At 42.4% G+C, this 12,498-nt stretch overlaps 1 protein-coding gene across 1 annotated transcript in view; it reads right to left on the bottom strand.

The window, feature by feature from the left end:
* LOC134741104 (E3 ubiquitin-protein ligase mib1) overlaps window positions 1-11,369 on the bottom strand; it is a 364,534-nt gene extending 353,165 nt beyond the window's left edge. The window contains exons 1-5 of the mRNA XM_063673876.1: window positions 11,194-11,369; window positions 10,466-10,661; window positions 9,975-10,171; window positions 1,324-1,491; window positions 740-847 (exon numbers count right to left, since the gene is read on the bottom strand). Of these exons, the coding sequence (XP_063529946.1) occupies window positions 740-847; window positions 1,324-1,491; window positions 9,975-10,171; window positions 10,466-10,661; window positions 11,194-11,304 (780 nt within the window). The 5' untranslated portion in view covers window positions 11,305-11,369. The remainder of the gene's footprint in view (window positions 1-739; window positions 848-1,323; window positions 1,492-9,974; window positions 10,172-10,465; window positions 10,662-11,193) is intronic.
* Between the last annotated feature and the right edge of the window lie 1,129 nt (window positions 11,370-12,498).

Genomic DNA, 12,498 nt, shown 5'->3' on the forward strand with positions numbered 1-12,498 from the left:
TGACAATGATCATATATTCCTGGTCAGGCTTTATAACCGCTTATAATATAGTACCATAGATTTTGTTTTTTTATTTTATTTTAATGTCGCAAGTATGCTTACAGAGAAAGTGGTCGTTGGCTGTATGTAATATTTCCTTTGTCAATCTAATCTTAGTGAGCAAATTTAAAAAGTTAGAGCAGCAGACAATAATGTACGTTTCATACTAACTCCCTACATTACTTCTTGGCCTAGGTCAAGAAGTAATGTAAGGAGCCATAAATTAGCAACTTCATGTCTTCATTTCGTGACATTAACGCATACATTTCGGACATAGAGTAACTTATACCAGAGCGGTACTGTCATAGTAAATTTTGTAACCCCAGTAAATTCACTGCCACCTGTCGACACACTTTAAAACTAAAAATGAAGATTTATAAAAATACAATAAAATGTATTTAAATATGGATATATGTTTTTTTTCATTTGCATTAATTATTTTTATGATTTTGACCCATGTTCTTTCACTGATATGCGTTAAAATTGTTAAATAACAAACGAAACCGTCAACGTCATCTATACGACAGTAGGCCAAAGCTAGTAGCGCCCTCTGAACGAGAATCAAATTTTCTTGATTTTCGAGGCACGTTTTTTTCTTAGACTGTATTCATCTATATCTATCTTTGATTTCGGAGTATGTTTGAGAAAAAGAAATTTTAGTAATAAATGGAATAATGTGAAAATTTAAAAAGTTGCTTACTTGATCACCAACTTGCAACCCATGAGGGCCCGTGCGTCCAGGGCCTAGCTCTCCCAATAGCGGAAGATGTTCTTTGTATACGTTTTGACCTTTTACGTCATTCATAACCTGGAAACAAAACACAGGACTTGATTTTTCAAAAATTTCAATACATTTTATCAAATAAGATAAAAATACAACTTGGTGTTTTAGTTAATGAACCACTTCATTTTTATTACTTAGTAGTGCAACGACCCAAAATTAGTCTTGGCCTCCGACTCAAGTACACACCAATTGTCTCGATCCTGCACAATCACCCTCCAGTTATCGGCTTGGAGATCGCGCAAGTCCGCTTGAACAGCATCGCCCCAGCGTGGGAGGTCCGATCGGCCTCCGCCCTACCGAGCGTTTGCCCTTTTGGCGCCGCGATCCTCATCCATTCTTAAAACGTGGCCGAGTCAGCGGAGGCGGTGGGCTTTTATCTCGCCGATAATCTTGGGCGCAGCCACAAGATCCTCACTCAATCTCGGCGTTTTTGCGGACTAAAACTACCATCTGCTCTTCTTATCTCTCATTTTTCATTTTTATTAATAGCATATAATTACCTTGAGGTCAGCCATTCCCTCGAATCCAACCCTATAAAGGTTCTTAGCCCCGTTGTCCCAGACTACATAAGCAGCTGACCGCGGACTGGCTGCAGACCAGTCTTGGATCTCATTCACTTTACCTCTCCTGCCGTTTCCACCGTCTTGGTCTTCCCATTGCCAGTCAACCTTTAAATATCATAATAGAATTTAAAAAAAAATTAAATTATCATTTATTTCAGGCATGATACACCCATATGTGTTAGTAACTTACATAGCTAATAAAAATAATGTTAGAGTAAAATTACAAAACAAATTAACATGCAAATTAATGACTAGGAGCTAACTTAGGGCTAAATATTAAGAAAACAGTTACAATTTAGTGTATTCCAATTTGTGTCTAACTGAAACTGGATTTTTTGCTGATACGAAATTTGAAGATTGGGTTTTGACTCGATAACTAATAGATTACTTATTATCTAGTTTCATATAAAACAGTTTTCAAATCATGTTAGGAATTTTCATTCCCATCCATTCCAAACCACACGTATGTTAAACTCGTTGGACGGATATACAAAAATAGCACGGCCAGCATCAACTCCACGCAGCAAAATCCTTAAGGAAGTAAAGCAGGGTGACTCACTCTCCTAAATTATTCAACAGCTGCCTGGAGGAAGTTTTTAAAAAACTGGCGGTCACTTAGGAGACAAAAGGGTATCGGTGACGGTGGATGGTAACATTTTGCAATATGTTGACGAGAATACGCATCTGGGCCAGATAGTCTCCTTCACAGATCGCCAGGACAAGTAGATCGATAGAAGGATCGAAAACGCCTGGAGGAGCTTCTGCTCCATGAAGCCATCCATCCAATCCACGAATACTTTGTGTACACGACGCGCATAGTATTTTGTAACTTAGAGTCATTTTAACATGTAATAATTTTAAGTCGCGTCACGTATAGAAATAAATTGTATTTAGTATGTTTTCATAACAGGACAAAGTATGAGTAGCATACTTTGAACCTCTTAAAGGAATCCAATAAGAGAATTCCAATTAGGTAAAGTTAGGATTGCAATATAATTTAATTAAGATAGGCTTATAACAAATATGACCGTTTTCCACCCCGAAGGGAAGAAAACGGATATTTGAGGTCTTGCCGAGGCTTGACCTTTCGGAGATTACCTGTCTTACCAATTCATGCTATTGTGCTGAGCAGCTAACACCTGATCGAGTCTGCGAACGCGGCGCGGCCGCGCGCGGGGCGCGGACGCGCGGGGGAGGGGCGCCGGCCGGCTAGCGAGCGACGCGTCGCGCGCGCTTCCTCAGTACCTACATTCAATGCCGGCAAGGCCCTTACTCAGGTCAAGCCTCGGCAAGACCTCAAATATCCGTTTTCTTCCCTTCGGGGTGGAAAACGGTCATATTTAAGGTCTGTGCCTTCGGCTTGACCTTTCGGAGAAGTGTTTATCTCCTGCCGGCGACCCCAGCGTACTGTGACCTTTATAAAACCGATAGGTGGATGTACTTTCAAAGATAATAAAAACAATGAATGTTCTATAAAAAGGCTTATTATTCATATAAAAATAAAACAACAATCAAACAAAAAGAAACAGTATTAACTATGAGATCCACCTCATTCAGTCAACCTCTGACTGGTAGCGAAAAGAAACAAAAATAATAAAATCAGACTTCTGACAAACATAGAGTGTACTAATAAGTATAAGTGCACTAACAAGGCACTAATAATTTTTTATAACAATAACTTTCTAGTTCAACTCTAAGAGTTGCCTTTATCTTATAAAATCACAGATTGTAACTAATTATGAGATCATATTACCACTTATGTAATCAGTCAAATAAACACAATCATTTTATTAAACAGCTTTAAATGACTCATTTAAAGAGCCCACCCCGCCAATACTGTATTTCGACTTATCCACTTTTTTACAGTAATGCTTGAAAAAGTTGACCGAACCGCGCCAGTTTCCTTTTTCCAAAATACGGTCCAGTGGAATTTCATTTTGATAATCATATGAGGCTACAGCCGATCTTATAGATCCAGGCCCACATTTTATGCCAAGATCGGAGAAGGGCGCTTTTAGCCAACCTGCGATAATCGTTCGAGACGCCGCTTTTACTACCCCCCTAGTAGATATGAACAAGCTGTCTAAACCGTGACAACTTTTCCTTCTGGCCTCAGAAACAGAGATCAAACGACGAACCCATCTTACAACATCCAAGATATCGTCGTTTCTACTCTTTAACTCCCATCCTGACTGTTGCCTACTGGCCGTATCTGTTTTGGATCCAAAAGATGGCCAAAATATTATAGAAGTGTTAGAATCAGAAAAGAAATCTTTACCTATTGATAGTAATGTTAAATCATGGATCCTTCGCCCAGATGCCAATAATAAGAGAATAGCCGTATGTCGAGAAACTTGAAATATACTCGTTGGATCTGGAGGGTGATCCTTAAGCCACTGGAGCATATCCTCGATATTCCAGACAGAATTAGCCCGTTTATTACTCGAGCGGGCGGATTGTCTTACACTAATCGCTTTCAACATGTGTTTCACCAAAGGATGAGCAGACAGCCTCATTTCCTGTTCCGGATCAGATAATGATATAATTGCCGATTTTTGTACTAGAATTGAAGGGTAACTCAATCTTTTGCAGCGATTCAAGTATCCTAAGTAGGTCGCTAGCTGCTGCGGGCGTGGCCTGTTAGGCTCTGCTCCATTCTGATTACACCATTTCCTCCATTGTGACCACGCTGACTTGTATGTCTTCCAAGTAGACTGACGCCAGGCTGACAAAAGAAGGTCGATATCTTCGGGCTCTAAACCGCTAATCAACTTACTCCACCCCGTATCTTCCAAACCTCCAAATGAAGATTGGATACATCCGGTGGAGGCCTGTTTGTCGAAAGATCTTTGAGATGTTGGTCTAGATCCCAAATTCGAAAAGGCGGCGCCAATGCTCGGCTCCTCACATCCGCTCTCCAGAATACATGGTCCCACCGAGGAACGACGAGCAGATAAATCCCCGATGCTCTGTTCAAGTGCTGCAGCACTCTTGGAATTAGGGGGGGAGGCGGGAACACCCAAGCCAGCTCGTAGTCCCATATTCTGCTGAAAGCATTCACAAATAACGCCTGATCGTCCCTTGCATCCATCGTTGCATAAAGCGGCACCACTTTCGACTGGTATGTCGCAAATAGGTCTATTTGTGGGATGCCCCATTTCATAAACACCCGAGTTGTCACAGTTCGACTGAGATGCCAATCTGGCAAATTCTTGTTCCTCGACAGACAGTCCGCTATGACATTGTAGCGACCCGGGATGTAAAACGGGACTAACGTAACTCTCAACTCCTGAGCAAGCATCAATATCTTTTTCGTTAGTTCTAACAACGTCAGCGATTTCGTCCCTCCTTGATTCCTCAGATAGGATACCACTGTTCGATTGTCTGCTTGTAACATCACCGTTTTCGTGGCAACGATTTCTTGACAACACTCCAATGCTATTAAGACGGTGTGAAGTTCCTTGCGATTGACGTGCCATAGCTTCTGAGCTGGAGTCCATAAGCCTTCTAGAGTTTCTCCGTTGATCTGAATGCCCCAACCCAGATCTGACGCGTCTGTGGAAAGAAAAATTGACGGTTCTTCTTGAAATATCCGTCCAGGTTTCTCCAAGTTTTTTAGCCACCACTGGCAATCCATCAGGGCAGACACTGGCATTAGTCGTCTGGTCGATGGCTGGTCTTCGGAGAGAAGTCGGCCGGCTCGTTGCAAATTTCGCGTAAAAAGGCGACCCAGTGGAACCACTAATGCTGCGAAACCTAGTTTGCCGATCAAAGAAGATCCTTCTTTCCAATTCCAGCTTCTTCTTGCCATCGTCCTTTGTAGAATTTTTTGAATGTCGCTTCCTTTTGATTGGGGTAGTGACTTCAGATTTTGTGAGGTGTCCCACTGAATACCTAGAAATTCCATCTGCTGTGTGGCTTCGAGTACTGACTTTTCTCGATTTACTGTCCACCCTAGCTGACTTAATAGATGAACTGCTGACTTTATGTGACAGTTTAAAACCTCTGGATTCTGATGCGCAAAAAGGAAGTCGTCCAGATAAACCAGAACCCGTATGTCTCTTGACCTTAGAACGCCTGCTACCCAGTTGCTCAGACGAGAAAATGCCAACGGTGCCGTTGCGAGCCCGAACGGAAGAGAGGTCATTCGATATACCTGACCTTTGAAAGAAAAGCAGAGGAACCTTCGATGGCTTTCCTTGATAGGCACGTGGAAATATGCTTGAGACAAATCCAGCTTTCCCATAAAGTCTCCGTCCTGTAAGAATTCTGGAATTTTGTTTTGGTTTATCAGCCTGAACTTTTTGGGTTGCAGATACAAGTTTAAGCGTTTTAGGTTGAAAATCTGCCGGATTTTGCCATTTTGCTTCGGAATGAGGAAAATTTGAGACAGGAAACCCGCCTCCTCTGTTGTTCTCTCGGCTACTCCTTGGGTTATTAGATTTTCTATCTCTGATTCCATTAACTTTGAGGTTTTGGTTGAAAATGCTTCTATGGTTCTCTCGTTGAAGGGTATTGATGGTGGCTTTTTTATGAACGGAATAGAATAACCCTGTATCGTTTTTAAAATCCAGGGAGGTGCCCCGAAGTTCTTCCAAATTTGTAGATAATTTCGTAACTGACCTCCCTGGAACCTCACTTCAGAAACGTCGAACTTTGCCGTGTCGGCGAGTGCGGTCGCTCGATTTCTTGGAGTGGCTTGTTGAGTCACTCTGGCGCTTGCGAAAGGATGAGGCGGAAGTACCTGGCCGAGACCTCCATTTTGGCTCCGAACTCTTAGAAGGTCGAGATGTGGCAATCGATTCTGAGGCGCTGCGGTTCTTTTTAACAATTTTCCGGTTTGTAAAATGGTAAGACTTGCCCGATCTTGAGGGAAATATTTTATGAAAACCACCTTCTTCTTTTATAAATTCTGTCAATTTCCGTTCATCAAACAGACATTCCTCTGATGGCGGTATACTCTGCAGCTTCCCTGACAAGTAGTCTGACCCAGCTTTAAAATATTTTCTGCGCAAATCTATCGCCTCTGATCTGCGAGCGCATGCAAGGTGAAGTAAATCATCCGAAGTACTCTTAAACTGAGATGACGGGTTAGAGAGGGCTTTCTTCATCTCGTCAAGCAAGACTTTGTCTTTTAATAATACCTTGTGTACTTCATCCTCCAACGCCTTACGTTGTCTTAGGAGGCCGTGGGTAATAGTACCCAACACATCGTCCATTCTTAACAACACAGACGAAGTGAATGACTTTTGAGTCAGCCGCTCTAGCGGGGAGTTGACTTTTAAACCGCTGAATACCGGGCTTGCCTTTAACCGCTTCTCTACCTCCTTATATTTGATCTTATTCCAGGACTTGGAACCTAACTTTTGGCAAGCCATTCCTTCGGCTTTAATCTCTGCCGTCGGCTCGGGAACTGGGGGCTGCTCCTCTCTAACTTCTGGCAGTAAAAACCCCTCCTGAGAAACTGGATCCGGTGGGCACCAGGACTCCTCTGTACGGTCGGTTTCTGCTACGGATGAAGCCCCCGAGAAAGCATCTATATCATCCTCTGACTCGCTATACTGATGTTGGTCGCCATTTGAAAAAGAGGGAGCCAATTCATCTCTCTTATCCAGTCTATGTAAGAGCTCCGCGAACATACCTTCGACTTTTTCCTCCAAGAGGTCTATCCTTGATCTTTTTGGCTCGCTAGAACGCGACATGCTTCGTCGCCTTTTGTGACTGACTGCGCTGCGCTGGCTGTGAGAAGCCGAGCTCGATTCCCCCGAGTCCGAATCCGTCCGTCTTAAGATTTTAAGGGCCTCTTTCCGACTTAGGAACGTAGGCTTTAATTCTGTTAACGCCTTATTAAACAGCTCTGTCTTCGCGGCGGAACCTCTGATCCTGTTAGCTAAGGCTGGAGGTCCCATTATGAGTGCCCGCGTAAAGGACCATTGGAGCATTCTTATCTTCATATCCCGAAAGGTTTTCTCGGATACGTGTGTCATAGATGGAAAAAAGGCCTTCATCACCTCTACCGTTGGGAGCGCGAAGCGTAATTTGTTTAAAATTTGTGGATCAACTTCGCCCACAGCTTCCATTGTTGACTTCACCACTGTCCACGCAGTCCAGCCATCAGGGTAATTCTCTTGTACTAAGAGCTTCAAATTCTCCAGCACGGAGTCATCTTCTGGCGTCGCTGCATGCTCGTCCAACAGCTCCCCTAGCGCCACCAAGTCACCAGCTTCCGCCATCTGAAAGCATGTGTTTAAATCACCCATTTGCCAGGCCCAAAGCAAATCACCACACCTTGAGCCAGCGGCGCATATATAACATGTGCAAACAGTGTGCATTTTTAGCATAAGTCAAGATTGTTAGTTTAAGTGGCTGTGGTACTTGTACATCACAAAAAACTTCATTTTGAAGTTAGATCTTAAAAACAAACTGTGCCTTCAGGCTACAGTCGGGAGCTACACTGGGCCTTGTGATTGCGGGTGTGGGGTCGAATCGAGCCATGCGGCTGCGACTGCGGCTCGATTTGAGCCTCACGGCTGCGGCTGCGGCCGAAAATTTGAGCCGTACGGCTGCGACTGCGGCTGACGAGCCGAGTTCTGTTGCGGCTGCGGTTGACGAGCCGAGTTCTGCTACGGCTGCGACTGACGAGCCCAAGTCTACTGCCACTGCGGCTGGTGAGCCATCAACAGTCGTTGGGACGACTCACGACTCGTGTATTGCCCCAAATCGGGACGGTGCTCAGACCAATATAGTTGATTTTATATGACTGGCAATATCAGATCGCCTGAATAACCGCAACCCGCACAGATAAACATAAAAGCAGGAGAATTCACAGAAAAACAGGAATACATCTATTAACAGAACACTAAAGAACAAGTAACACAAACGTCTCTGACGAACATGCAGAAAACAAATAACTGTGTCTTTAAAATTCGGTCACGAAATATTCGCACGCAAAACAAATCATTTTTATCAACAGACCCGATCACGGTAAATAATAAAACCAAATTTACTTACGGTTTTCACTCTTAAACTCTCATAAACACAACACGAACGTCACACAACGTTAGCAAATACACAACACAACGCACTGCAGCGGTAATAACAGCGTACTGAGGAAGCGCGCGCGACGCGTCGCTCGCTAGCCGGCCGGCGCCCCTCCCCCGCGCGTCCGCGCCCCGCGCGCGGCCGCGCCGCGTTCGCAGACTCGATCAGGTGTTAGCTGCTCAGCACAATAGCATGAATTGGTAAGACAGGTAATCTCCGAAAGGTCAAGCCGAAGGCACAGACCTTAAATAAAGAATTTTCCTCATTGTGTTTCATTACGTAGATCTGTATAAGAAAATAGGGCAAAGTATACGCTACCTTATTCTAATAAGAAATTGTGATAATAGACTAGAATCTAATAAGATAGGTAGGATAAATAAATAAAACATGTAATTTGTTAATATATAACATAACTTTAATAAATAAAGAGAAACGTAGGAGAGTCGAGGAAAGAGAGGTCTGCGCATGCGCGAAGCGCAGACGCCCGCGCCGGTGCGGCGCGGGGGACGAGGTCTTTAAATATGGAGGGAATAAAAGGCGGTGCGCCGGCCATAGGAAGCCATTACGAATCGAGCAGCCGAGCAAGTAACACCTCTCCAAAAGAAGAAAAGAAGACCTCTCCGACCTCGACCCTCCTGCATCTGATTGAAGAAGAGTTCCAGTTGTTTTACTCCATCCTTGCCGCCTATGCCGCACCCTATACAGTCCACACCCCTACGATAGATCTCAAGAAAGATAACAAGATTAGGGCCTAACACTCACACTTTGCTAATGTATTAAATTAATTTGACATGTCTCCATCCATATTTAAATTTTATATCTACTGTAATTTGTGTTCTGTTTGTTTTTATCTGTGTTATTTTGTAATTTAAGTGAACTGTATTTGCATGCATGCAACTGTGCTTATAGCAAATAAATATTTGATTGATTGATTGAACTCATGAAAGGTAAACTCCCAATTGCACTGAAGCGCAAGCTCATCGACATGTGCATCTTGCCCATCCTCACCTACGGTGCCCAAACCTGGTCACTGACTGAGGCACAGAAATCCCAGCTCAAGGTTTGCCAAAGGGCAATCGAGCGAAGTATCCTGGGTATCGAAAGAACTGTAGGGAGGAACATAGAGCTTCGCTCCAAAACCAGAGTTATTGATGTTGGGGTGAAGACAGCCAGGCTTAAGTGGGACTGGGCTGGACATGTCTGCCGAATGAATGATGACAGATGGGCCAAAATAGCCATTCCCAGAGTAGTCCGGCCAGAGGCAGACCGAGAAAGAGATGGCGGGATGGACGGACGGTGGATGTGTTCCAGTGGGATTGGCGGGATCTTGCTCAGCACAGGGAAGATTGGAAAGGGAAAGGGGAGGCCTTTGCCCAGCAGTGGGACACACAAATAGGCTAAAATAAAAAATAAAAATTATACATTTAAAAAGAAATCATTATTTTTCTAAGGAGATAGAACCAGACCTAGACGCAGTAGTGGAGAAATTTCAGGAAGCTTTATACTGACACATTAGGCTTCAAATAATAATATAAGAATACACTTACCCCTCTAACAACCCTAGCTCCAGGGAATATTCCTCTAACAGCTTGTTTCTTGCTCTTGCGCCGGGGCTCCACAAGGCAGCGCTGTGCACCTGGTGCACTGATGCGGTAGAATCTGTGGCGTAGATGATGCTTGTCTCCATGGTAGCAAACAGAGCACAAGTCGTAGTTACTGCATTCGGCACACTTCCAGCGAATACCTAGTCAGCCAAAAAATATTACTTTAGATAACATACTGAAATCAATGTTTTCATAAATGGGTTTCTAGTATTCATCCAATAAGTCATTGTTTACATTTAATATTATAAATGTTCCCCTACAATAGAACTAAAAGTCTTGGAAATATTTGAATTGTAACAACTTTTAACTAATAAATAAATATAGTGAAAATATTGGTATCAGAAGTAAATGCTAAGCACCAATATGGCTTATAGTATCCTAAAGTCTTTGTAAATTATGTGGATGTGAATAGTTAAATTGAGTATTCTAATTACCAAAAATAGGTTGTTGCCGGCATGTATCACACATAGTTCCTTCATGTTTAACACCAGTGGGAGCACTATCCAGGATTCTCAAATCATAAGCTCCAGAGCATCTGTAATTTGCAGCAGTTCCATTATCCCACACAACCACTACCTCTTCTGGTGACTCAAAGTTTCTCACAGTACCTACATGCCCCTCCCCTCCATCCTGGAAATAGTTTGTAAACAAGTTGGTTATAAAAAAGCATTTTATCTCTTAGTTAGTTGTATTTCTCGAGTAAGTATATATTGATCTAGCCTAATATATACATATTGGGCTAGGTCACACATATTATGTTTTATTTCTTTTTTAGATATTAGTTTTAATTTTGTAGGTAGTTTTAATTTTAGGTTACTTTTTATTGTAAGTTCATTATTAATTATGTTTATGGTTTTAATAAAAGTTTCAGTATATGTTAATGAATGTAACGTTATAAAAGAAAAGACTTTAAAATAACGTGTTAGAATACATATCAACCGCAATCTTAACAATAATGGATAGCTACGAAGAAATTTAGGAATGCATCGTAAAAAGATAACTTTCATCGTTTGTAACTAATGTTTTACATATACATATAAACTTAAATGAGGCGGCATTAAGGTAAATTGTATGTATAATATATCCCAAGTGTTAAAGAGCTAAACTGATGTTATACATCAAAATAATAGTCAACTATAAACATCAATGCACTATGCAGCACCTGTTTGCCCCACTTCCAATCTGGCCCCCGTATAACACGAGCTCCTACGCCTTCCATCATGAATCTAGTCGCTCTAGAAGATGTTGAAGAACCTGGAATACTAGGCTCCATTATGACGTTTAACTTTCCTGCTAATATTTAAGAGTAAAAGTCGAGATGAAAACTGAAACGAAGCTCTTTTCGCATTGAATTTGATCTGTTTGACAAACGTCAAACCGACTGACAACAACATCCCGTTTGGAATTATTTTTGTGACAAGATCAGCATTAACAATATGTGTCATATAACGCATCGTTTATAACTATGCCTAAAACAGCTCTGCGGCAATTGTGTTGCCAACGTTATTTTTTTCTGAAATTCTATAGTATTACAATACCTTTTAATCATTAAGACTAAATAAGAGCTTTAGAAGTCTATGAAAACTTTTAAAAGCTAACAGTTCAGAATTTAGTACAATGTTTATTCAGGTCTGATTTTTGGTAATAATTAGTTTGGCTAGGAGCAACGTGTGCACCCCTACTATCTCCCGCTAATGGTACGATGTAACGATGCCAAGAATTTCTCACGCAACTAAAACTAACGCTAAAGTACACAACAATAAAATAACAGTACTCCTTTGAGTCTGCCGATAGTCTCGGAAAAACACAAAGATATACCCTAACAAACTAATACAATAACGTTACAGGCTTAAAGGCCCCTCCAGACTATGTGCGTGAATCGCGGCGCGACTTCGCGGAGAGAACATGTCGCGACGTTGACGTATGACTCCACACTCGCAAACTTCACGGCGATTTCGCAGTTTGGTTCGCGCCAAGATGGCGGAAAAGCAACAGCTGATCGAGTTTAACTGCTAGTTATCTATGGCATCATACGTGATTTAGCTATTTTTCCATTTTCTTTTGTTGTAAAACCGTAAAATATAGCCGCTTTATATAATATAATTATTATTTATCTTGCCACATATAAGTCAAAATAGTGTGTAATGTGGAGTCTTGCCAATTCGCGCTTCGCGCCTCCTTTGACGCGGGCTAATAAACCGACAAAAAACGGGGAACTAGGCGCGAAGGCGTGAACAATCTGCGAAATCGACGCCACACTTACGTTCGCGGCTTCGCGCCGTGATTCGCACATGAGTGTGGAGGGCCCTAAAGAGTAAACAATAGTCGACCGTGGCGGTCGCAGCTTATGCCATAACAAGGTGCTCTTTTATGGCTAGAGTCCTAGACCGATCGGCCGAGACCATGACGAGACCGATCTACAAAACATAACTGTTATTCTAGCTTTATATTGACCGGGATATGGACC

This window comes from Cydia strobilella, chromosome 4, assembly GCF_947568885.1.
Source record: "Cydia strobilella chromosome 4, ilCydStro3.1, whole genome shotgun sequence".
Classification (NCBI taxonomy): Eukaryota; Metazoa; Arthropoda; class Insecta; order Lepidoptera; family Tortricidae; genus Cydia; species Cydia strobilella.